General features: G+C 46.8%; 1 protein-coding gene across 1 annotated transcript in view; it reads right to left on the bottom strand.

The window, feature by feature from the left end:
• DPP10 (dipeptidyl peptidase like 10) overlaps nt 1–26,846 on the bottom strand; it is a 301,222-nt gene that overhangs the window by 94,851 nt on the left and 179,525 nt on the right. The window contains exons 11-14 of the mRNA XM_038753670.1: nt 26,253–26,376; nt 22,946–22,984; nt 14,889–14,996; nt 646–737 (exon numbers count right to left, since the gene is read on the bottom strand). Of these exons, the coding sequence (XP_038609598.1) occupies nt 646–737; nt 14,889–14,996; nt 22,946–22,984; nt 26,253–26,376 (363 nt within the window). The remainder of the gene's footprint in view (nt 1–645; nt 738–14,888; nt 14,997–22,945; nt 22,985–26,252; nt 26,377–26,846) is intronic.

The raw sequence follows: 26,846 nt of genomic DNA, 5'->3' as shown, positions 1-26,846 counted from the left end.
CCCTGTCGGAAGGAGGTGGGGTCAGGGGTCACAGGTCAGCGAGGTCACAGACACGGGGTGACAACCCCCCGAAGGGAGGAGGCTGGGTCAGGGGGCATAGGACAGTGACCTCAAGGTTCCCAGGTCATGACCCCTGTCGGAAGGAGGTGGGGTCAGGGGTCACAGGTCAGCGACATCACAGACACGGGGCGACTGCCCCTGAAGGGAGGAGGCTGGGTCAGGGGGCATAGGACAGTGACCTCAAGGTACCCGGGTCATGACCTATGTCGGAAGGAGGTGGGGTCAGGGGTCACAGGTCAGCGAGGTCACAGACACGGGGTGACAACCCCCCGAAGGGAGGAGGCTGTGTCAGGGGGCATAGGACAGTGACCTCAAGGTTCTCGGGTCATGATCTCTGTCGGAAGGAGGTGGGGTCAGGGGTCACAGGTCAGCGAGGTCACAGACATGGGGTGACGACCCCCCCAAAGGGAGGAGGCTGGGTCAGGGGGCATAGGACAGTGACCTCAAGGTTCCCGAGTCATGACCCCGGTTGGAAGGAGGTGGGGTCAGGGGTCACAGGTCAGCTTGGTCGCCCACGGCCCCCCGGAGGAAGGGTCTGGGGTCAGAGGGCAAAGGTCGGCGACCTCCTGGAGCCCACCCACTCACATGTTCTGGCTGTCTTCGTCGTAGGCCAGGATCCTCAGAACTTCCCAACTGCCAGACGTCAGGTGTCGGACGCTCGCCTGCTCGCCCTTGCCCTGAAAGGCGGCACACACAGGACACCCGGTTTCCCTCCGGGCCCTCGGTTGGGTTCTTTTTGGATTTGGATTTGGGGATTTGTTAAATCCTTACTCCATTCGTTCACTCAATTGTATTTACTGAGAGCTTACTGTGTGCAGACCACTGGACTGATTTTGATTTGGGGATTTGTTAAATCCTTACTCCATTCGTTCACTCAATCGTGTTTACTGAGCGCTTACTGGGTGCAGAGCACTGGACTGATTTTGATTTTGGGATTTGTTAAATCCTTACTCCATTCATTCACTCAATCGTATTTACTGAGTGCTTACTGTGTGCAGAGCACTGGACTGATTTTGATTTTGGGATTTGTTAAATCCTTCCTCCATTTGTTCACTCAATTGTATTTACTGAGCGCCTACTGTGTGCAGAGCACTGGACTGATTTTGATTTGGGGATTTGTTAAGTCCTTCCTCCATTCGTTCATTCAATCGCATTTACTGAGCGCTTACTGTGTGCAGAACACTGGACTGATTTTGATTTGGGGATTTGTTAAATCCTTACTCCATTCATTCACTCAATCGTATTTACTGAGCGCTTACTGTGTGCAGAGCGCTGGACTGATTTTGATTTGGGGATTTGTTAAATCCTTCCTCCATTCATTCACTCAATCGTATTTACTGAGCGCTTACTGTGTGCAGAGCGCTGGACTGATTTTGATTTGGGGATTTGTTAAATCCTTCCTCCATTCGTTCATTCAATCGTATTTATTGAGCGCTTACTGTGTGCAGAGCGCTGGACTGATTTTGATTTTGGGATTTGTTAAATCCTTCCTCCATTCGTTCATTCAATCGTATTTATTGAGCGCTTACTGTGTGCAGAGCACTGGACTGATTTTGATTTTGGGATTTGTTAAATCTTTCCTCCATTTGTTCATTCAATCGTATTTACTGAGCGCTTACTGTGTGCAGAGCACTAGACTGATTTTGATTTGGGGATTTGTTAAATCCTTCCTCCATTTCTTTACTCAATCATAGCTACTGAGTGCTTACTGTGTGCAGAGCACTGGACTGATTTTGATTTTGGGATCTGTTAAATCCTTACTCCGTTCACTCAATCGTATATACTGAGCGCTTACTGTGTGCAGAACACTGGACTGATTTTGATTTGGGGATTTGTTAAATTCTTACTCCATTCATTCATTCAATCATATTTACTGAGCGCTTACTGTGTGCAGAGCACTGGACTGATTTTGATTTTGGGATCTGTTAAATCCTTCCTCCATTCGTTCACTCAATCGTATTTACTGAGCGCTTACTGTGTGCAGAGCACTGGACTGATTTTGATTTGGGGATTTGTTAAATCCTTACTCCATTCGTTCACTCAATCGTATTTACTGAGCGCTTACTGTGTGCAGAGCACTGGACTGATTTGGATTTGGGGATTTGTTAAATACTCGATTCGTTCATTCAATCATATTTACTGAGCACTTATTGGGTGCAGAGCACTGGACTGATTTTGATTTGGGGATTTGTTAAATCCTTATTCCATTCATTCACTCAATCGTATTTATTGAGCGCTTACTTATTACTCTATTTATTTATTTATTTTATTTGTGCATATTTATTCTATTTATTTTATTTATATGTTTTGTTTTGTCGTGTGTCTCCCCCTTCTAGACTGTGAGCCCACTGTTGGGTAGGGACCGTCTCTAGATGTTGCCAACTTGGACTTCCCAAGTGCTTAGTACAGTGCTCTGCACACAGTAAGCGCTCAATAAACACGATTGAATGAATGAATGAATGAATGAATGAATGAATGCAGAGCACTGGACTAAGCGCTTGGGAAGTCCAAGTCGGCAACAGATAGAGACGGTCCCTACCCAACAACCCAGGTCCTGGACTAGGGAGCTGGGATAGATGGTAGAAGTTCTTCAGGTTGGACTCAGTCCTTGTCCCACGTGGGGCTCACAGTCTTCATCCCCATTTGACAGATGAGGGAACTGAGGCCCAGGGAAGTGAAGTGACTGGGTCATCCAGCTGACAAGTGGTGGAGGCAGGATTAGAACCCAGGTCTTCTGAATAATAATAATAATGATGATATTTGTTAAGCGCTTACTATGTGCAAAGCACTGTTCTAAGCACTGAGGGGATACAAGGTGATCAGGTTGTCCCACGTGGGGCTCACAGTCTTAATAATAATAATAACAATAATAATAATAATATTTGTGAAGCACTTACTATGTGAAAAGCACTGTTCTAAGCACTTGGGGGATACAAGGTGATCAGGGTGTCCCACGTGGGGCTCACAATCTTAATCCCCATTTTACAGATGAGATAACTGAGGCCCAGAGAAGTGAAGTGACTTACCCAAAGTCACTCAGCTGACAATTGGCAGAGCTGGGATTAGAACCCATGACCTCTGACTCCAAAGCCTGGGCTCTTTCCACTGAGCCATGCTGCTTCTCTATAATGGGGGTATTTGTTAAGCACTTACTATGTGCAAAGCACTGTTCTAAGCGCTGGGGGGATACAAGGTGATCAGGTTGTCCCACTTGGGGCTCACAGTCTAAATCCCCATTTTACAGATGAGGTCACAGAGGCATGGAGAAGTTAAGTGGCTTGCCCTAGGTCATTCATTCATTCATTCAATCATATTTATTGAGCGCTTACTGTGTGCAGAGCACTGGACTAAGCACTTGGGAAGTACAAGTGGGCAACATATAGAGACAGTCCCTACCCAACAGTGGGCTCACAGTCTAGAAGGGGGGAGATGGACAATCAATCAATCAATCAATCAATCAATCAATCGTATTTATTGAGCGCTTACTGTATGCAGAGCACTGGACTAAGCACTTGGGAAGTACAAGTGGGCAACATATAGAGACAGTCCCTACCCAACAGTGGGCTCACAGTCTAGAAGGGGGAGATGGACAATCAATCAATCAATCAATCGTATTTATTGAGCGCTTACTGTGTGCAGAGCACTGGACTAAGCGCTTGGGAAGTCCAAGTTGGCAACATATGGAGACAGTCCCTACCCAACAGTGGGCTCACACAAAACAAAGCACGTGGACGGGTGTCAAGTCGCACAGCTGACAAGTGGTGGAGCCGGGATTCGAACCCATGACCTCTGGCTCCCAAGGCCGCGCTCTTTCCACTGAGCCACGCTGCTTCTGAACACGAGGCCTGGGCTCTACCCACTAGACCACCCTGCTTCTCTTCAAAGTCAAGAGCACAGTTGTGTTAGTAGGCGTGACCATCCTCCCATGTGGGGCAGAGACTGCATCCAACCCGATTTGCATGTATAATGATAATAATAATAATAATAATAATAATAACAACATTGGTATTTGTTAAGCGCTTACTATGTGCAAAGCACTGTTCTAAGCGCTGGGGGGATACAAAGTAATCAGGTTGTCCCCCGTGGGGCTCTCAGTCTTCATCCCCATTTTCCAGATGAGGGAACTGAGGCCCAGAGAAGTTGAAGCGACTTCCCCAAGGTCACACAGCTGATAAGGGGCGGAGGCGGGATTAGAACCCAGGCCCGTGCCCTTTCCATTGAGCCACGCTGTATCCACCCCAGCGCTTAGTACAGTGCCTGGCACATAGTAAGCGCTTAACAAATACCATTATTACCATTATGTTGGATCTACCCTGGTGCTTATCACATAGCAACATGGTATAGCCGCTAGAGCTTGGGTTTGGGAATCAGAAGGTCATGGGTTCTAATCCCGCCTCCACCACGTGGTCTGCTGTGTGACCTTGGGCAAGTCACTTCACTTCTCGGGGCCTCAGTTTCCTCATCTGTAAAATGGGGATGGAGACTGTGAGCCCCACGGGGGACAGGGACTATGTCCAAACCAATTTGCTCGTCTCCACCGCAGCGCTTAGTACACTGGCTGGCACATAGTAAGCGCTTGACAAATCCAATAGTAATGATGATGATGATGATGATGATGGCATTTGTTAAGTGCTTACTATGTGCTAAGCGCTGGGGGGGATACAAAGTGATCAGGTTGTCCCATGTGCGGCTCCCAGTCTTCATTCCCATTTTACAGATGAGGGAACTGAGGCTCAGAGAATTTGTTATTATTATTATTATGTTGGTATTTCTTAAGCGCTTACTATGTGCCCAGCACTGTTCTAAGCGCTGGGGAGGTTACAAGGTGATCAGGTTGTCCCACGGGGGGCTCACAGTCTTCATCCCCGTTTTACAGATGAGGTAACTGAGGCCCAGAGAAGTTAAGTGCCTTGCCCAAGGTCACACAGCAGACATGTGGTGGAGCTGGGATTAGAACCCGTGACCATAATGATAACATAGTAGGAGCTTGCCAAATCCCACCATGATGCCTTCAAGGAGTCTACAGGCTGCTGCGTGTAAAGCAGTGTACTGCTTAGTACAGTGCTCTGCACACAGTAAGCGCTCAATAAATATGATTGAATGAATGAATGCTTAGGAGAATTAGTGCAGATCCTGGGCAGGTAATAATAATAATGGCATTTGTTAAGCACTTACTATGTGCATAGCACTGTTCTAAGCACTGGGGTAGACACAAGGTAATACAAGATGAGGTAACTGAGGCACAGAGAAGTAAAGTGACTTGTCCAAAGTCACACAGCTGACAAGTGGCGAAGGCGGGATTTGAACCCATGACCTCTGACTCCAAAGCCCGGGCTCCTTCCACTGAGCCACGCTGCTTCTCTCTAATAACGGCATTTGTTAAGCGCTTACTATATGCAAAACACTGTTCTAAGCGCTGGGGGGCTACAAGAGGATCAGGTCACTTCACTTCCCTGCACCTCAGTGACCTCATCTGTAAAATGGAAATTAATAATGATAATAATAATAATGATGGTATTTGTTAAGTGCTTATTATGTGAATTACTATCACTATGTAAATTAAGACTGTGAGCCCCACGTGGGACAGGGACTGAGTCCAACCCGATTTGCTTGCATCCACCCCAGTGCTTAATGCAGTGCCTGGCACATAGTAAGCGCTTATTAATGATAGCATTTGTTCATTCATTCATTCATTCATTCATTCAATCGTATTTATTGAGCACTTACTGTGTGCAGAGCACTGGACTAAGCGCTTGGGAAGTACAAGTTGGCAACATCTAGAGACGGTCCCTACCCAACAGCGGGCTCACAGTCTAGAAGGGGGAGGCAGAGAACAAAACAAAACATATTAACAGAATAAAATAAATAGAAGAAATATGTACAAGTAAAATAAATAAATAGAGTAATAAATCTGTACAAATATATATACATATATACAGGTGCTGTGGGGAAGAGAAGGAGGTAAGGCGCTTACTAAGTGCAAAGCACTGTTCTAAGTGCTGGGGGGGCGGATACAAGGTAATCAGGTTGTCCCACGGGGGCTGAAGCAGCGTGGCTCAGTGGAAAGAGCCCGGGCTTGGAGTCAGAGGTCCTGGGTTCAAATCCCAGCTCCGCCAATTGTCAGCTGTGTGACCTTGGGCAAGTCACTTAACTTCTCTGGCCTCAGTTCCCTCATCTGGAAAATGGGGATTAACACTGTGAGCCCCACATGGGACAACCTGATCACCTGGTAACCTCCCCAGCGCTTAGAACAGTGCTTTGCACATAGTAAGCGCTTAATAAATGCCATTATTATTATTATCCCCATTTTACAGATGAGGGAACTGAGGCCCACAGAAGTGACTTGCCCAAAGTCACACAGCTGTCAGGTGGCGGAGGCAGGATTAGAACTCATGACCCTATTGTTATTACAAATGTGGTTCACCCAGATTTCCAAATTAGCCGGAATCCCAAACCCATTTCTGTAGTCAGTTTCTCATCCGCTCTAATTCCGGGGAGACTGTGAGCCCACTGTTGGGTAGGACTGTCTCTATATGTTGCCAACTTGTACTTCCCAAGCGCTTAGTACAGTGCTCTGCACACAGTAAGCGCTCAATAAATACGATTGATGATGATGATGATGATATACTTCCTACAGTCATGTGGGATCAAGGTGCACGCGTGTTTGTGCATGTGTGTTCTGACGATTTTGACCCCTGTCCACATGTTTTGTTGTCTGTCTCCCCCTTCTAGACCGTGAGCCCGTTGTTGGGAAGGGACTGTCTCTAGATGTTGCCGACTTGGACTTCCCAAGGGCTTGGTACAGTGCTCTGCACACAGTGAGCGCTCAATAAATATGACTGAATTAATTAGTGAATGGGGGGGGGGGCAGACCCCCGATTGGACGTCCATTAATATCCCCCATTCATTCATTCATTCATTCAATCGTATTTATTGAGCGCTTACTGTGTGCAGAGCACTGGACTATGTGCTTGGGAAGTACAAGTCGGCAACATATAATAATAATAATAACCAGACTGAGCCCCCTGCTTCCTCTCCCCCTCCTCCCCCTCTCCATCTCCCCCACCTTACCTCCTTCCCTCCCCACAGCACCTGGATATATGTATATATGTTTGTATGGATTTATTACTCTATTTATTTATTTATTTTACTTGTACATATTCTATTTATTTTATTTTGTTAATATGTTTTGTTTTGTTCCCTGTCTCCCCCTTCTAGACTGTGAGCCCACTGTTGGGTAGGGACCGTCTCTAGATGTTGCCAACCTATACTTCCCAAGCGCTTAGTACAGTGCTCTGAGTAAGTGTCAATTAATATGATTGAATGAATGCATGAATAATAATGATGCCATTTATTAAGCACTTACTAGGTGCAAAGCACTGTTCTAAGCGCTGGGGAGATTACAAGGTGATCAAGTTGTCCCACAGGGGGCTCACAGTCTTAATCCCCATTTTCCAGATGAGGAAACTGGGGCCCAGAGAAGTGAAGTGACTTGCCCAAAGTCACCCAGCTGACAGTTGGCGGAGCCGGGATTTGAACCCATGACCTCTGACTCCAAAGCCCGGGCTCTTTCCACTGAGCCACGCTGCTTCTCTAGACTGTGAGCCCACTGTTGGGTAGGGACCGTCTTTATATGTTGCCAACTTGTGCTTCCCAAGTGCTTAGTACAGTGCTCTGCACACAGTAAGCGCTCAATAAATATGACTGAATTAATTAGTGAATGTGTGTTGTGGGGGTTGGGGGGACAGACCCCCGATTGGACATCTATTAAAATCCCCCATTCACTCTTTTTCTTTCTTTCTTTCTTTCTTTTTCTTCTTTCTTTCTTTCTTTCTTTCTTTCTTTCTTTCTTTCTTTCTTTCTTTCTTTCTTTCTTTCTTTCTTTCTTTCTTTCTTTCTTTCTTTCTTTCTTTCTTTCTTTCTTTCTTTCTTTCTTTCTTTCTTTCTTTCTTTCTTCTTTCTTTCTTTCTTTCTTTCTTTCTTTCTTTCTTTCTTTCTTTCTTTCTTTCTTTCTTTCTTTCTTTCTTTCTTTCTTTCTTTCTTTCTTTCTTTCTTTTTCTTCTTTCCCATCACCCCCATTCCCTCCCTCTGCTCTACCCCCTTCCCCGCCCCACAGCAGTTGTGTACGGATGTACATATTTATTATTCTATTTATTTTATTAACGATGTGTATATCTATCTATCTATCTATCTATATATATATATCTATAATGCCATTACTATATATCTATAATTCTATTCTATTCGAGAAGCAGCTTGGCTTAGTGGAAAGATCCCGGGCTTGGGAGTCAGAGGCCATGGGTTCTAATCCCGGCTCCGCCGCTTGTCAGTTGTTTGACTTTGGGTAATCACTTCCCTTCTCTGGGCCTCAGTGACCTCATCTGGAAAATGGGGATGAAGACTGCGAGCCCCACGGGGGACAGCCTGATCACCTCGTATCTACCCCAGCGCTTAGAACAGTGCTCGGCACATAGTAAGTGCTTAATAGAGAAGCAGCGCGGCTCAGTGGAAAGCGCCCGGGCTTTGGAGTCAGAAGGGTGCTCTGCACACAGTAAGCGCTCAATAAATACGATTGATGATGAAGTCATGAGTTCAAATCCCGGCTCCACCGCTTGTCAGCTGTGTGACTTTGGGCCAGCCACTTCACTTCTCTGGGCCTCAGTTACCTCAGCTGTAAAATGGGGATGAAGACTGTGAGCCCCCCATGGGACAACCTGATCACCTTGTAACCTCCCCAGTGCCTAGAACAGTGCTTGGCACCTAGTAAGCGCTTGATAAATGCCATCATTATTATTAATAAATACTATTATTATTATTATTTACCTATTTTGGTAGTATTGACACCCGTCTACTTGTTTCGTTCTGTTGTCTGTCTCCCCCCTTCTAGACTGTGAGCCCGTTGTTGGGTAGGGGCCGTCTCTAGATGTTGCCGACTTGGACTTCCCAAGCGCTTAGTACAGTGCTCTGCACACAGTAAGCGCTCAATAAATATGACTGAATGAAGGAATGAATGAATTTTGCCTTGTAGACACTACTTGCTGTTCCAGAGAAAGAAAGGGGGTGCCAGGGCTGGGGGAGGAGGGGAAGGGGGAGGGCTGCATTCATTCAATCACATTTATTGAGCCCTTACTGACTGCAAAGCACTGTACTAAACGCTTGGGAGAGGACAAGAGAAGAATAAACCGACACATTCCCTGCCCGCAACGAGCTGACGTTCATTCATTCATTCAATCGTATTTATTTTATAATGGCATTTATTAAGCGCTTACTATGTGCAAAACACTGTTCTAAGCGCTGAGGGAGGGAGGATACAAGGTGATCAGGTTGTCCTCCGTGGGGCTCACAGTCTTCATCCCCATTTTACCGATGAGAAGCAGCGTGGCTCAGTGGAAAGAGCCCGGGCTTTGGAGTTAGAGGTCATGGGTTCAAATCCTGGCTCTGCCAATTGTCAGCTGTGTGGCTTTGGGCAAGTCACTTAGCTTCTCTGGGGCTCAGTTACCTCATCTATAAAATGGGGATGAAGACTGTGTGCCCCTGTGGGACAACCTGATCCCCTTGTAACCTCCCCAGTGCTTAGAACAGTGCTTTGCACATAGTAAGTGCTTAATAAATGCCATTATTATTATTGTTATTAGGCAACTGAGGCCCAGAGAAGGTAAGTGACTTGCCCAAAGTCACACAGCTGACAAGTGGCGGAGCCTGGATTAGAACCCCTGACCTCTGACTCCAAAGCCCGGGCTCTTTCCACGAAACCGGGCTGCGTCTCATTAGAGCAAAGCACTGTACTAAGCGCTTGGGAGAGGACAAGACAACAATAAACCGACACATTCCCCGCCCACAACAAGCTGACAGTCATTCATTCATTCATACATTCATTCAACCTTATTTACTGAGCGCTTACTGAGTGCAAAGCACTGTGCTAAGCGCTTGGGAGAGGACGCTACAACAATGAACACACATAGTCCCTGCCCACAACAAGCTGACATTCATTCATTCGTTCCTTCATTCATATTTATTGAGTGCTTCCTGAGTGCAAAGCACTGTGCTAAGCGCTTGGGAGAGGACAATACAACAATAAACCGACACATTCCCTGCCCACAACAAGCTGACATTCATTCATTCGTTCATTCATTCACATTTATTGAGCGCTTCCTGAGTGCAAAGCACTGTGCTAAGCGCTTGGGAGAGGACAATACAACAATAAACTGACACATTCCCTGCCCACAACAAGCTGACATTCATTCATTCGTTCATTCATTCATATTTATTGAGCGCTTCCTGAGTGCAAAGCACTGTGCTAAGCGCTTGGGAGAGGACAATACAACAATAAACACACATATTCCCTGCCCACAACAAGCTGACATTCATTCGTTCATTCATTCATATTTATTGAGCGCTTCCTGAATGCACAGCACTGTGCTAAGCACTTGGGAGAGGACAATACAACAATAAACCGACACATTCCCTGCCCACAACAAGTTGACATTCATTCATTCGTTCATTCATTCACATTTATTGAGCGCTTCCTGAGTGCAAAGCACTGTGCTAAGCGCTTGGGAGAGGACAATACAACAATGAACACACATATTCCCTGCTCACAACAAGCTGACATTCATTCATTCGTTCATTCATTCATATTTATTGAGTGCTTCCTGAGTGCAAAGCACTGTGCTAAGCGCTTGGGAGAGGACAATACAACAATATACCGACACATTCCCTGCCCACAACAAGCTGACATTCATTCATTCGTTCATTCATTCATATTTATTGAGCGCTTCCTGAGTGCAAAGCACTGTGCTAAGCACTTGGGAGAGGACAATACAACAATAAACTGACACATTCCCTGCCCACAACAAGCTGACATTCATTCATTCGTTCATTCATTCATATTTATTGAGCGCTTCCTGAATGCAAAGCACTTGGGAGAGGACAATACAACAATAAACCGACACATTCCCTGCCCACAACAAGCTGACATTCATTCATTCGTTCATTCGTTCATATTTATTGAGTGCTTCCTGAGTGCAAAGCACTGTGCTAAGCACTTGGGAGAGGACAACAATAAACCGACACATTCCCTGCCCACTACGAGCTGACATTCATTCATTCATTCTTTCATTCAATCGGATTTATTGAGCACTTACTGAGTGCAAAGCACTGTTCTAAGCGCTTGGGAGAGGACAATACAACAATAATCTGACACATTCCCTTCCTGCAAGGAGCTGACATTCATTCATGCATTCAATTGTATTTATTGAGTGCTTACGGAGTGCAAAGCACTGTTCTAAGCGCTTGGGAGAGGACAATACAACAAACTGACACATTCCCTTCCTGCAAGGAGCTGTCATTCATTCATTCATTCAATTGTATTTATTGAGCGCTTACTTAGTGCAAAGCACTGTTCTAAGCACTTGGGAGAGGACAATACAACAACAAATTGACCCATTCCCTTCCTGCAAGGAGCTGACATTCATTCATGCATTCATTCATTCATTCAATCAATCGTATTTATTGAGCACTTAGTGCAAAACATTGTTCTAAGCACTTGGGGGAAGACAACACAACAATAATCTGACACATTCCCTTCCTGCAAGGAGCTGACATTCATTCATGCATTCCTTCCTTCCTTCCTTCATTCATTTATTCATTCAATCGTATTTACTGAGTGCTTACTTAGTACAAAGCACTGTTCTAAGCGCTTGGGAGAGGATAATACAATAATAATCTGACACATTCCCTTCCTGCAAGGAGCTGACATTCATTCATGCATTTATTCATTCATTCATTCATTCAATCATATTTATTGAGCACTTAGTGCAAAACACTGTTCTAAGCACTTGCGGGAGGACAACACAACAATAATCTGACACATTCCCTTCCTGCAAGGAGCTGACATTCATTCATGCATTCCTTCCTTCCTTCCTTCATTCATTTATTCATTCAATCGTATTTATTGAGTGCTTACTTAGTACAAAGCACTGTTCTAAGTGCTTGGGAGAGGATAATACAATAATAATCTTACACATTCCCTTCCTGCAAGGAGCTGACATTCATTCATGCATTCATTCATCATTCAATCAATCGTATTTATTGGGCACTTACTGAGTGCAAAGCACTGTGCTAAGAGCTTGGGAGAGGACAATACAACAATTAACCAACACATTCCCTGCCCACAACGAGCTGACATTCATTTATTCATTGATTCATTCATTCAATCGTATTTATTGAGCGCTTACTGAGTGCAAAGCACTGTTCTAAGCGCTTGGCAGAGGACATTACAATAATAATCTGACACATTCCCTTCCTTCAAGGAGCTGACATTCATTCATTCTTCATTCAATCATATTTATTGAGCACTTACTGCAAAACACTGTTCTAAGCACTTGGGAGAGGACAATACAACAATAAATTGACACATTCCCTTCCTGCAAGGAGCTGACGTGCATTCATTCATTCAACCGTATTTATTGAGCACTTACTGAGTGCTAAACACTGTTCTAAGCGTTTGGGAGAGGGCACTACAACAATAAACCAACACATTCCCTGCCCAAAGCAAGCTGACATTCATCCATTCATTGATTCATTCATTCATTCATATTTATTGAGCGCTTACTGAGTGCAAAACAGTGTTCTAAGCGCTTGGGAGAGGACAATACAACAATCATCTGACACATTCCCTGCCCAAAGCAAGCTGACATTCATCCATTCATTGATTCATTCATTCAATCGTATTTATTGAGCACTTACTGAGTGCAAAACACTGTTCTAAGCGCTTGGGAGAGGACAATACAACAATCATCTGACACATTCCCTGCCCGCAAGGAGCTGACATTCATTGATTCATTGGATCGTATTTATTGAGCACTTAGTGCAAAACACTGTTCTAAACGCTTGGGAGAGGACAGTAGAACAATAAACTGACACAATCCCTGCCCAAAGCAAGCTGACATTCATCCATTCATTGATTCATTCATTCAATCTCATTTATTGAGTGCTCACTGAGTGCAGAACACTGTTCTAAGCGCTTGGGAGAGGACAATACAACAATCATCTGACACATTCCCTGCCCGCAAGGAGTTGACATTCATTCATTGATTCATTGATTCATTGGATCGTATTTATTGAGCACTTAGTGCAAAACACTGTTCTAAATGCTTGGGAGAGGACAGTAGAACAATAAACCGACACATTCCCTGCCCAAAGCAAGCTGACATTCATCCATTCATTGATTCATTCATTCATTCGTATTTATTGAGCGCTTACTGAGTGCAAAACACTATTCTAAGCGCTTGGGAGAGGACAATACAACAATCATCATCATCATCATCATCAATCGTATTTATTGAGCGCTTACTATGTGCAGAGCACTGTACTAAGTGCTTGGGAAGTACAAATTGGCAACATATAGAGACAGTCCCTACCCAGCAGTGGGCTCACAGTCTAAAAGGGGGAGACAGAGAACAAAACCAAGCATACTAACAAAATAAAATAAATAGAATAGATATGTACAAGTAAAATAAATAAATAAATAGAGTAATAAATATGTACAAACATATATACATATATACAGGTGCTGTGGGGAAGGGAAGGAGGTAAGATTCTGAGACATTCCCTGCCCGCCAGGAGCTGACATTGATTCAATTATTCATTCGATCGTATTTATTGAGCACTCAGTGCAAAACACTGTTCTAAACGCTTGGGAGAGGACAGTAGAACAATAAACCGACACATTCCCTGCCCAAAGCAAGCTGACATTCATCCATTCATTGATTCATTCATTCAATCGTATTTATTGAGCGCTCACTGAGTGCAAAACAGTGTTCTAAGCGCTTGGGAGAGGACAATACAACAATCATCTGACACATTCCCTGCCCGCAAGGAGCTGACATTCATTCATTGATTCATTGATTCATTCGATCGTATTTATTGAGCACTCAGTGCAAAACACTGTTCTAAACACTTGGGAGAGGACAGTAGAACAATAAACTGACAAAATCCCTGCCCAAAGCAAGCTGACATTCATCCATTCATTGATTCATTCATTCAATTGTATTTATTGAGCACTTACTGAGTGTAAAGCACTGTTCTAAGCACTTGGGAAAGGACAATACAACAATCATCTGATACATTCCCTGCCCGCAAGGAGCTGACATTCATTGAGTCATTGATTCATTTGATCATATTTATTGAGCACTTAGTGCAAAACACTGTCCTAAGCACTTGGGAGAGGACAGTAGAACAATAAACCAACACATTCCCTGCCCAAAGCAAGCTGACATTCATCCATTCATTGATTCACTCATTCAATCGTATTTATTGAGCGCTCACTGAGTGCAAAACACTTCTAAGCGCTTGGGAAAGGACAATACAACAATCATCTGACACATTCCCTGCCCACAAGGAGCTGACATTCATTGATTCATTGATTCATTGGATCGTATTTATTGAGCACTCAGTGCAAAACACCGTTCTAAACGCTTGGGAGAGGACAGTAGAACAATAAACCGACACATTCCCTGCCCAAAGCAAGCTGACATTCATCCATTCTTTGATTCATTCATTCAATCCTATTTATTGAGCGCTTACTGAGTGCAAAACATTGTTCTAAGCGCTTGGGAGAGGACAATAGGAGAATAATCAATCAATCAATCGTATTTATTGAGCGCTTACTGTGTGCAGAGCACTGTACTAAGCGCTTGGGAAGTACAAGTTCTGATCCATTCCCTGCCCGAGGGGAGAGGGCCAGGACTAGAAATCAACAAATTGGAGGGGAGGAGAGAAGATGGCAGAGGGCGGAAGGGGCCCGGGGGCTGGGGGAGACGCCTCACCTGAACCAGGAACATGGCGATGTGATGAAACTCCCCTCTCCCGCCTTGCTTCACCGGTACGGTCATGAAGAACGTGCGTCCATCCCGGGAGAACACGGGCTCTTCGTTCTGCACACGCAAACGTCATACATGTCAAAAGCTTCGGGCCCATGTTTCTCGACCCCTCTGGGGGAACCCCCCGTCCCAGGGTGGGAGACAGCGGGGGGACACTGAGGGTCAGGGGCCGGCCTGGGGTCGGTCGACAGGCCCCTCTGTTCCCCTCGACCCCAGGTGGACCGCCCGTTGGACTCGGGGAGTTGACCTCTGACCCCAGCCCCTCCATCTCTGGGGACTGCCCACCCACAGGCCTTGGGGTGTTGACCCCTGACCCCGGTCCCTCCATCTTTGGGCGGACCGCCTGCCAGCCTCAGGGTATTGACCTCTGACCCCAGCCCCTCCACCTCTGGGGGAGACCGCCCGCCGGCCTCTGGGTGTTGATCCCTGAACCCGGCCCCTCCATCTCTGGGCGGACTGCCCACCGGCCTCGGGGTGTTGACCTCTGACCTGGGCCCCTCCATCTCTGGGGGGACCGCCTGCCCACCGGCCTCGGGGTGTTGACCCCTGACCCCGGCCCCTCCATCTCTGGGGGGACAGTCTGCCAGGTGCGGGGTGTTGACCCCTGACCCTGGCCCCTCCATCTCTGGGGGGACCGCCCACTGGCCTCAGGGTGTTGACCTCTGACCTCGGCCCCTCCATCTCTGGGGGGACCGCCCGCCCGCCGGCCTTGGGGTGTTGACCCCTGACCCGGGCCCCTCCATCTCTGGGGCGACCGCCCACCAGCCTTGGAGTGATGACCCCTGACCCCAGCCCCTCCATCTCTGGGGGGACAGCCCACCAGGCTCGGGGTGTTGACCCTTGACCCCGGCCCCTCCATCTCTGGGGGGGACCGCCCAACCGCCAGCCTCAGGGTGTTGACCTCTGACCCCAGTCCCTCCATATCTGGTGGGACAGCCCGCCAGGGGCGGGGTGTTGACCTCTGACCCCGGCCCCTCCATCCCTGGGGGGACCCCCCCGCCGGCCTCGGGGTGTTGACCTCTGACCCGGGACCCTCCATCTCTGGGGGGACCGCCTGCCCACCGGCCTCGGGGGTTGACCTCTGACCTGAGCCCCTCCATTTCTGGGGGGGCCGCCCGCCCACCGGCCTCGGGGTGTTGACCTCTGACCCCGGCCCCTCCATCTCTGGTGGGACCGCCTGCCGGCCTCAGGGTGATGACCCCTGACCCCGGTCCCTCCATCTCTGGGGGGACCACCCGCCAGGCTTGGGGTGTTGACCCTTGACCCCGGCCCCTCCATCTCTGGTGGAACCGCCCACTCACCAGCCTTGGGGTGTTGACCTCCGACCCCGGCCCCTCCATTTTTGGGGGGACTCCCTCCACCGGCCTTGGGGTGTTGACCTCTGACCCCGGCCCCTCCATCTCTGGGGAGGGACCGCCCTCCCGCCGGCCTCTGGGTGTTGACCCTTGACCCCGGGCCCTCCCGCTCCATGGTGGCCGCCACCAGCCCCAGGGCACTGACCGCCCCACCCCGAATTCAACAGAGTTTCCTATTTCCTCTAGCAAATGGTGCCACTTGGCGACATATGCCCTCTTTATGGAAGAGAAAACTGAGGCACGGAGAAGGCACGGAGACTAAATAATAATAACGGCGTTTGTTAAGCGCTTACTATGTGCCACGCACCGTTCTAAACGCTGGGGTAGATACAAGGTAATCAGGTTGTCCCACGCGGGGCTCACAGTCTTCATCCCCATTTTCCACATGAGGGAACTGAGGCCCAGAGAAGCGATGTGACTTACCCAAGGCCACACAGCGGACAAGTGGCGGAGGCGGAATTAGAACCCACCACCTTCTGACTCCCACGGCCGGGCTGTTGCAACTATGTGAACGCTGCTTCTACCATCCCAAGTACTTAGCGCAGTGCTCTGCACATAGTAAGCGCTCAAGAAATACCGCTGCTTTCACTGACGGTCCAGTGAAATCAGGATGGGTTGGGAGGCCGGAGTTCATTCATCCATTCAACCGTACTTATTGAGCGCTTACTGTGTGCAGAGCACTGTGCTAAGCGTTTGGGACGGTAGAAGCAGCGTGGCTTAGTGGAAAGAGCACGGGCTCGGGAGTCAGAGGATGTGGGTTCTAATCCCGACTCCGCCACTACTCTGCTGGGTGACCTTGGGCAAGCCACTTAACTGCTCTGTGCCTCAGTTCCCTCATCTGTAAAATGGGGATTAAGACGTGAGCCCCACGTGGGGCAACCTGATGACCTTGTATCTACCCCAGTGCTTAGAACAGTGCTTGGCACATAGTAAGCGCTTAACAATTACCATCAATCAATCAATCAATCAAGAGCCTTCTAGACTGTGAGCCCGCTGTTGGGTAGGGACTGTCTCTATATGTGGCCAACTTGTACCTCCCAAGCGCTTAGTACAGTGCTCTGCACACAGTAAGCGCTCAATAAATACAATTGAATGAATGAATGAATGAAAGCAGCGTGGCTTAGCAGAGGGAGCCTGGGCTCGGGAGTCAGAGGTTGTGGGTTCTAATCCCGGCTCCATCACCTTAATAATAATAATGGCATTTATTAAGTGCTTACTATGTGCCAAGCACTGTTCTAAGCACTGGGGAAATTACAAGGTGATCAGCTTGTCCTACAGGGGGCTCACAGTCTTCATCCCCATTTTACAGATGAGGTCACTGAGGCACAGAGAAGTGAAGTGACTTGCCCAGAGTTACACAGCTGACAGTTGGGAGAGCCGGGATTTGAACCCATTACATCTGACTCCAAAGCCTGTGCTCTTTCCACTGAGCCACACTGCTTCTCCACCTTGTAGCCTCCCCAGCATTTAGAACAGTGCTTTGCACATAGTAAGCCCTTAATAAATGCCATCATCATCATCATCATCATCATCATCATCATCATCCTCATTTATTCTGATGGTACTGACACCTGTCTACTTGTCTTGTTTTGCTGTCTGTCTCCCCCTTCTATTCATTCATTCATTCAATCATATTTATTGAGCGCTTACTGTGTGCAGAGCACTGTACTAAGCGCTCGGGAAGTCCAAGTTGGCAACATCTAGAGACAGTCCCTACCCAACAGCGGGCTCACAGTCTAGAAGGGGGAGACAGACAACAAAACAAAACATATTAACAAAATCAAATGAATAGAATAAATATGTGCGAGTAAAATAAATAATGGCATTTATTATCTCGACTGTGAGCCCGTTGTTGGGTAGGGGCCGTCTCTATATGTTGCCGACTAGGACTTCCCAAGCGCTTAGTCCAGTGCTCTGCACACAGGAAGCGCTCAATAAATACAACTGAATGAATGAATGAAGGAAAGTTGTTGGGTAGGGATCGTCTCCATCTGTTGCCGAACTGTACTTTCCAAGCTCTTAGTCCAGTGCTCTGCAAACGGTAAGTGCTCAATAAATATGATTGAATGAATAATAATAATAATAACAGCATTTATTAAGTGCTTGCTATGTGCAAAGCACTGTTCTAAGCGCTGGGGAGTTTACAAGGTGATCAGGTTGTCCCACGGGGGGCTCACAGTCTTAATCCCCATTTTACAGATGAGGGAACTGAGGCCCAGAGAAGTGAAGTGAGTTGCCCAAAGTCACACAGCGGACAATTGGCGGGGCCGGGATTTGAACCCATGACCTCTGACTCCAAAGCCCGGGCTCTTTCCACTGATGGGGATGTGGAGGAAAGGGTGGATCATAGCGATGTCATGAGGTAAACCTGGTGCAGGCAAGGATTGTCTCTTTTTATCGCTGAATTCTACTTTCCAAGCGCTTAGTACAGCGCACTGCACACAGTAAGCGCTCAATAAATATGACTGAATGAGTGCAAGGTGGAACCGACAGGATTTGGTGGCAGATTGAATTTATTTTGTTAATGATGTGCATATAGAGAAGCAGCGTGGCTCAGTGGAAAGAGCCCGGGCTTTGAAGTCAGAGGTCACGGGTTCAAATGCTGACTCTGCCAATTGTCAGCTGGGTGACTTTGGGCAAGTCACGTCACTTCTCCATGCCTCAGTGACCTCATCTGGAAAATGGGGATGAAGACTGTGAGCCCCCCGTGGGACAACTTGATCACCTTGCAACCTCCCTGGTACTTAGAACAGTGCTTTGCACATAGTAAGCGCTTAATAAATGCCATCATTATTATTATAGCTATAGTTCCATTTGTTATTTATTTATTTATTTATTTTACTTGTACCTATCTATTCTATTTATTTTATTTTGTTAGTATGTTTGGTTTTGTTCTCTGTCTCCCCCTTTTAGACTGTGAGCCCACTGTTGGGTAGGGACTGTCTCTATATGTTGCCAACTTGGACTTCCCAAGCGCTTAGTACAGTGCTCTGCACACAGTAAGCGCTCAATAAATACGATTGATTGATTGATTGATTCTGACGATTTTGACACCCGTCTACATGTTTTGTTTTGTTGTCTGTCTCTCCCTTCTAGATTGTGAGCCCGTTGTTGGTTAGGGACTGTCTCTATATGTTGCCGACTTGGCCTTCCCAAGCGCTTAGTCCAGTGTTCTGCACACAGTAAGCGCTCAATAAATACGATTGAATGAAGGAATGAATGAATGAATGAGAGAGAGAAGTCAAAGAGAATGCCAACGTTTCAGACCAGTGAGACAGCCCGCTATTGAAATACTAATAATCATCATCATCAATCGTATTTATTGAGCGCTTACTATGTGCAGAGCACTGTACTAAGTGCTTGGGAAGTACAAATTGGCAACATATAGAGAGTCCCTACCCAACAGTGGGCTCACAGTCTAACAATGGTATTTGTTAAGCGCTTACTATGTGTGAAGCACTGTTCCAAGCAATCAATCAATCAATCAATCATATTTATTGAGTGCTTACTGTGTGCAGAGCACTGTACTAAGCGCTTGGGAAGTACAAGTTGGCAACATATAGAGACAGTCCCTACCCAACAGTGGGCTCACAGTCTAAAAGGGGGAGACAGAGAACAAAACCAAACATACAACAAAATAAAATGAATAGAATAGATATGTACAGGTAAAATAAATAAATAAATAAATAGAGTAATAAATATGTAAAAACATATATACAGGTGCTGTGGCGAAGGGAAGGAGGTAAGATGGGGGGATGGAGAGGGGACTTGTCCAAGGTCACACAGCAGCCACATAGAGGAACTGGGATTCGAACCCATGACCTTCTGACTCTCAGCCCCAGGCTCCATCCACTATGCCACGCTGCTTCTCTAACCGATTGGTCTCTCCGCTTACAGACTGTAAGTTCCATGTGGGCAGGGAATCAATCAATCAATCAATCGTATTTATTGAGCGCTTACTGTGTGCAGAGCACTGTACTAAGCACTTGGGAAGTCCAAGTTGGCAACACATAGGGACAGTCCCTACCCAACAGTGAGCTCACAGTCTAGAAGGGGGAGACAGAGAACAAAACCAAACATATTAACAAAATAAAATAAATAGAATAGATATGTACAAGTAAAATAAATAAATAAATAGAGCAATAAATATGTACAAACATATATACAGGGAATGTGTCTGTTATCATCATCATCAATCGTATTTATTGAGCGCTTACTATATGCAGAGCAGTGTACTAAGCGCTTGGGAAGTACAAATTGGCAACATCTAGAGACAGTCCCTACCCAACAGTGGGCTCACAGTCTAAAAGGGGGAGACAGAGAACAAAACCAAACATACTAACAGAATAAAATAAATAGAATAGATATGTACAAGTAAAATAAATAAATAGAGTAATAAATCTGTACAAACATATATACATATATACAGGTGCTGTGGGGAAGGGAAGGAGGTAAGGCGGGGGGGATGGAGAGGGGGGCGAGGGGGAGAGGAAGGAAGGGGCTCAGTCTGGGAAGGCCTATATTGTTCTACCGTCCTCTCCCAGGTGCTTAGTACAGCGCACTGCACACAGTAAGCGCTCAATAAATACGATTGATGGGCTGACGGACAGACATTGGAAATGATCGATAAATACCACCGATGGATTCCAAACTCCGGGTCGCAACTTCAGAATGATAAAAATAACAATGATGGCATTTGTTAAGCGCTTACTATGTGCCGAGCACTGTTCTAATAATAATAATGATGGCATTTGTTAAGCGCTTACTATGTGCCAAGCACTGTTCTAAGCGTTGGGGTAGATTCAAGGCGATCAGGTTGTCCCACGTGGGGCTCATAGTCTTCATCCCCATTTTCCAGATGAGGTCTAGTCTAGTCTTCTAGACTGTGAGCCCACTGTTGGGTAGGGACCGTCTCTCTATGTTGCCAACTTGGACTTCCCAAGCGCTTAGTCCAGTGCTCTGCACACAGTAAGCGCTCAATAAATACGATTGAATGAATTAATGAAGGGTCACTGAGGCTCAGAGAAGTGAAGTGACTCACCCAAGGTCACACAGCTGACAAGTGGCAGAGTCGGGATTAGAACCCAGGACCTCTGACTCCCAAGCCTGGGCTCTTTCCACTGAGCCACGCTGCTTCCCTAATAATGATGGCATTTGTTAAGCGCTTACTATGTGCCAAGCACTGTTCTAAGCACTGGGGCAGATACAAGGTCATCAGGTCGTCCCACGTGGGGCTCACTATCAGAAGTTATGGGTTCTAATCTCGACTCCGCCGCTTGTCAGCTGTGTGACCTTGGGCGAGCCACTTAACTTCTCTGTGCCTCAGTGACCTCATCTGTAAAATGGGGATGAAGGCTGTGAGCCCCACAGGGGACAACCTGATCACCTTGTATCTACCCCAGCGCTTAGAACAGTGTTGGCACACACTAAGCGCCCAACAAATACCAACATTATTATGTTTTGTTCTGTTGCCTGTCTCCCCCTTTTAGACTGTTGTTGGGTAGGGACTGTCTCTATAGGTTGCCGACTTGTACTTCCCAAGCGCTTAGTACAGTGCTCTGCACACAGTAAGCGCTCAATAAATACGATTGATTGATTGATTGACTGATTGATTGACTGTGAGCCTGTCGTTGGGTAGGGACCGTCTCTATAGGTTGCCGACTTGTACTTCCCAAGTGCTTAGTACAGTGCTCTGCACACAGTAAGCGCTCAATAAATACGATTGATTGATTGATTGACTGCGAGCCTGTCGTTGGGTAGGGACCGTCTCTATAGGTTGCCGACTTGGACTTCCCAAGCACTTAGCACAGTGCTCTGCACACAGTAAGTGCTCAATAAATACGATTGATTGATTGATTGATTGATTCCTCTCCCCCTCCTCCCCATCGCCCTCACCTTACCTCCTTCCCCTCCTCACAGCACCTGTATATACGTATATATGTTTGTACGGATTTATTACTCTATTTATTTTATTTGTACGTATTTATTCTATTTATTTTATTTCATTAATATGTTTTGTTTTGTTGTCTGTCTCCCCCTCCTAGACTGTGAGCCCGCTGTTGGGTAGGGACCGCCCCCATATGTTGCCAACTTGGACTTCCCAAGCGCTTAGTACAGTGCTCTGCACACAGTAAGCACTCAATAAATACGATTGATTGATTGATTAATACGATTGAATGAATGAATGAATGATTATAATTCATCCCCCATTTTCCAGATGAGCTCACGGAGGCCCAGAGAAGTGAAGCGACTTGCCCGAGGTCACACAGCAGACAAGCGGCGGAGGCGGGATTAGAACCCGCGACCCCCCAGACTCCTCAGCCCTGGATCTTTCCAAATCCCTCCTCGTCTCGTCTGTCTCTGTTATCCAGAAAAGTTTTCCTGCGATCTGTTTTCTGTCTCCCCCTTCTAGGCTGTGAGCCCGCTGTTGAGTAAGGACCGTCTCTAGATGTTGCCAACTTGGACTTCCCAAGCGCTCAGTACAGTGCTCTGCACACAGGAAGCGCTCAATAAATACGACTGAATGAATGGATGAATGAGGAAACTTTAAAATCGCCGTGAATTCCGGGAAAAGGCGAGGGACAGAGAAAGGAAGACGGGTCTGCCTCAGTCTCCCCGGCCTGGTCGGCCGAGCGGGCGGACGCTTACCTGTTTGGTCAGCCACGAGTCCGCCGTCATCTCATATTTCTAAAACACAATAAGAGGGACATGTTTAGACATGTTTACTTAGAGAAGTAGCGTGGCTCAGTGGAAAAAGCCCGGGCTTTGGAGTCAGGGGTCATGGGTTCGAATCCCAGCTCCGCCAATTGTCAGCTGGGTGACTTGGGGCAAGTCACTTCACTTCTCCGGGCCTCAGTTCCCTCATCTGTAAAATGGGGATTAACACTGTGAGCCCCCCGTGGGACAACCTGATCACCTTGTATCCCCCCAGGGCTTAGAACGGTGCTTGGCACATAGTAAGTGCTTAACAAATACCATCATCATCATCATGTTTACTGTAGTTAATAACAATGATGGCATTTATTAAGCGCTTACTATGTGCAAAGCACTGTTCTAAGCGCTGGGGAGGTTACAAGGTGATCAGGTTGTCCCACGTGGGGCTCACAGTCTTCATCCCCATTTTACAGATGAGGGAACTGAGGCCCAGAGAAGTGACTTGCCCAAAGTCACACAACTGACAAGTGGCAGAGTAGGGATTTGAACCCGTGACCTCTGACTCCAAAGCCCGGGCTCTTTCCACTGAGCCACGCGCCCGGGCCTGGGGCGCAGGAGGGACCTGAGTTCTAATCCCGGCTCCGCCACTTAATGATGATAATAATAATAACGATGGCATTTGGTAAGCGCTTACTATGTGCCAAGCACTGTTCTAAGTGCTGGGGTCGTACAAGGTCATCAGGGTGTCCCACGTGGGGCTCACAGTCTTCGTCCCCATTTTCCAGGTGGGGGAACTGAGGCCCAGAGAAGTGAAGTGACTTGCCCAAAGTCACACAGCTGACAAGTGGCAGAAGCGGGATTAGAACCCACGACCTCTGACTCCCAAGCCCGGGCTCTTCCCACTAAGCCACGCTACTTCCCAGTGTGATAATGATGGCATTTTAGACTGTGAGCCCACTGTCGGGTAGGGACTGTCTCTATATGTTGCCAACTTGTACTTCCCAAGCGCTTAGTACAGTGCTCTGCACACAGTAAGCGCTCAATAAATACGATTGATTGATTGATTGATTTGCTAAGTGCTTACCATGAAGCAGAGTGGCTTTGTGGCCAGATCCCGGGCTTGGGAGTCAGAGGTCATGGGTTCTAATCCCGGCTCCACCGCTTGTCAGCTGGGTGACCTTGGGCAAGTCACTTCACGTTCTAGACCGTGAGCCCACTGTTGGGTAGGGACCGTCTCTATATGTTGCCAACTTGTACTTCCCAAGCGCTTAGTACAGTGCTCTGCACACAGTAAGCGCTCAATAATGATTGACTGATTCTCTGAGCCTCTGTTCCCTCCTCTGTAAAATGGGGATGAAGACTGTGAGCCCCATGCGGGACAATCTGATCACCTTGCATCCTCCCCAGCGCTTAGAACAGTGCTTGGCACATAGTAAGCGCTTAACAAATACCATTATTATTATTATTACCTTGGAATCCGGGAAGGGAACGTGGGACAACCTGATAAACTTGTCTCTCCCCCCGCACTTAGAAGAGTGTTCAGCACATAGTAAGTGCTTTTAGACTGTGAGCCCACTGTTGGGTAGGGACTGTCTCTATATGTTGCCAACTTGGACTTCCCAAGCGCTTAGTACAGTGCTCTGCACACAGTAAGCGCTCAATAAATACGATTGATGATGATGAACAAATGCCATCACGATTATTATTATAAGAGACTTACCCAAGGTCACACAGCAGACAAGCGGCGGAGCCGGGATTAGAACCCATGACCTCTGACTCCCACTTGCCACTAAGTCACGCTGCTTCGTACCCCAGCGCTTAGAACAGTGTGTGGCACATAGTAAGCGCTGAACAAATACCATCATTATTATGAGAGAAGCAGCGAGGCTCAGTGGAAAGAGCCCGGGCTTGGGAGTCAGAGGTCGTGGGTTCTAATCCCGGCTCCGCCACTTGTCTGCCTTGTGACCTTGGGCAAGTCACTTCACTTCTCTGGGCCTCAGTTCCCTCATCTGGAAAATGGGGATGGAGACTGTGAGCCCCACGTAGGACAGGGGCTGTGTCCAACCTGATTTGCTTGTGTCCACCCCAACGCTTAGTACAGAGCCTGGAACACAGTAAGCGCTTAATACAGCAATTATTATTATTATTATTAGCACTTAGTACAGTGCTTGGCACATAGTATGTGCTTAACAAATACCACAATTATTATTATGACGTTTATGGAAAAAACAGTCAGCCCTCAAAGGGAATAAATCAGGGTGATTTCCACTCCGCCGCTTGGCTCAGTGGAAAGAGCCCAGGCTTTGGAGTCAGAGGTCATGGGTTCTAATCCTGGCTCTGCCAACTGTCAACTGTGTGACTTTGGGCAAGTCACTTCACTTCTCTGGGCCTCAGTTCCATCATCTGTAAAATGGGGATTGAGACTGTGAGGCCCCCGTGGGACAGCCAGGTCACCTTATAACTTCCCTAGTGCTTAGAACGGTGCTTTGCACATAGTAAGTGCTCAATAAATGCCATTATTATTATTATTATTATTATTATTATTATTATTATTATCATTGTCAGCTGTGTGACTTTGGGCAAGTCACTTCATGTCTCTGTGCCTCAGTTCCCTCATCTGTAAAATGGGGATGAAGACTGAGAGGCCCACGTGGGACAACCTGATCACCTTGTATCCTCCCCAGTGCTTAGAACAGTGCTTGGCACATACTAAGCGCTTAACAAATGCCATCATCGTTATTATTATTATTATTATTCTCTGGGCCTCAGTGATCTCACGTGTAAAATGGGGATGAAGACTGTGAGCCCCACGTGGGACAACCTGATCACCTTGTATCCTCTCCAGCGCTTAGAACAGTGCTTGGCACATAATAGGCGCTTAAAAGATACCATCATTATTATTATTATTATCATGAAATATCATTATTTCCTCCTTCCTTCCTCTCCCCCTCCTCCCCCTCTCCATCCCCTCCGCCTTACCTCCTTCCCTTCCCCACAGCACCTATATATATGTATATACATTTGTCCATATTTATTACTCCATTTATTTATTTTACTTGTACATGTCTATTCTATTTATTTTATTTTGTTAATATGTTTTGTTTTGTTCTCTGTCTCCCCCCTCTAGACTGTAAGCCCACTGTTGGGTAGGGACCGTCTCTAGATGTTGCCAACTTGGACTTCCCAAGCGCTTAGTCCAGTGCTCTGCACACAGTAAGCGCTCAATAAATACGATCGATCGATTGATTGACTGATTTTTATTCTGATGGTTAGAGAACAGAGGAGCAGGGGTCTCACTTACCTTACTACAGGCCCCCGTGGTGGTCTCACAGAGGGTCAGAATCGAGACGTTCTGCGGACGGTTTAACCAGCGGACCAAAGTCTTCGTGTTGTTCACCCACTTGACCATGGTGATGTAATACTCCCTGGGCATAATAATAATAATAATAATTAAAATAATAATAATAATAATAATAATAATAATAATAATGGCATTTGTTAAGCGCTTACTATGTGCAAAGCGCTGTTCTAAGCGCTGGAGAGGTTACAAGATGATCAGGTTGTCCCATGCGGGGGCTCACAGTCTTCATCCCCATTTTCCAGATGAGGTCACTGAGGCCCAGAGAAGTGAAGTGACTTGCCCAAAGTCACCCAGCTAATTGGCGGAGCGGGATTTGAACCCATGACCTCTGACTCCAAAGCCCGAGCTCTTTCCCACTGAGATAATCAAGGTAATACAAGATGAGGTAACTGAGGCCCAGAGAAGTGAAGTGACGTGCCCAAAGTCACACAGCTGACAAGTGGCGAAGCTGGGATTTGAACCCACAACCTCTGACTCCAAAGCCCGGGCTCTTTCCCCTGAACCATGATGCTTCTCTATAATAACGGCATTTGT

This window comes from Tachyglossus aculeatus, chromosome 1 (genome assembly GCF_015852505.1).
Source record: "Tachyglossus aculeatus isolate mTacAcu1 chromosome 1, mTacAcu1.pri, whole genome shotgun sequence".
Classification (NCBI taxonomy): Eukaryota; Metazoa; Chordata; class Mammalia; order Monotremata; family Tachyglossidae; genus Tachyglossus; species Tachyglossus aculeatus.
Note: the sequence above shows the minus strand (reverse complement) of the source record. Positions and strands in the feature narration are given on the sequence as shown.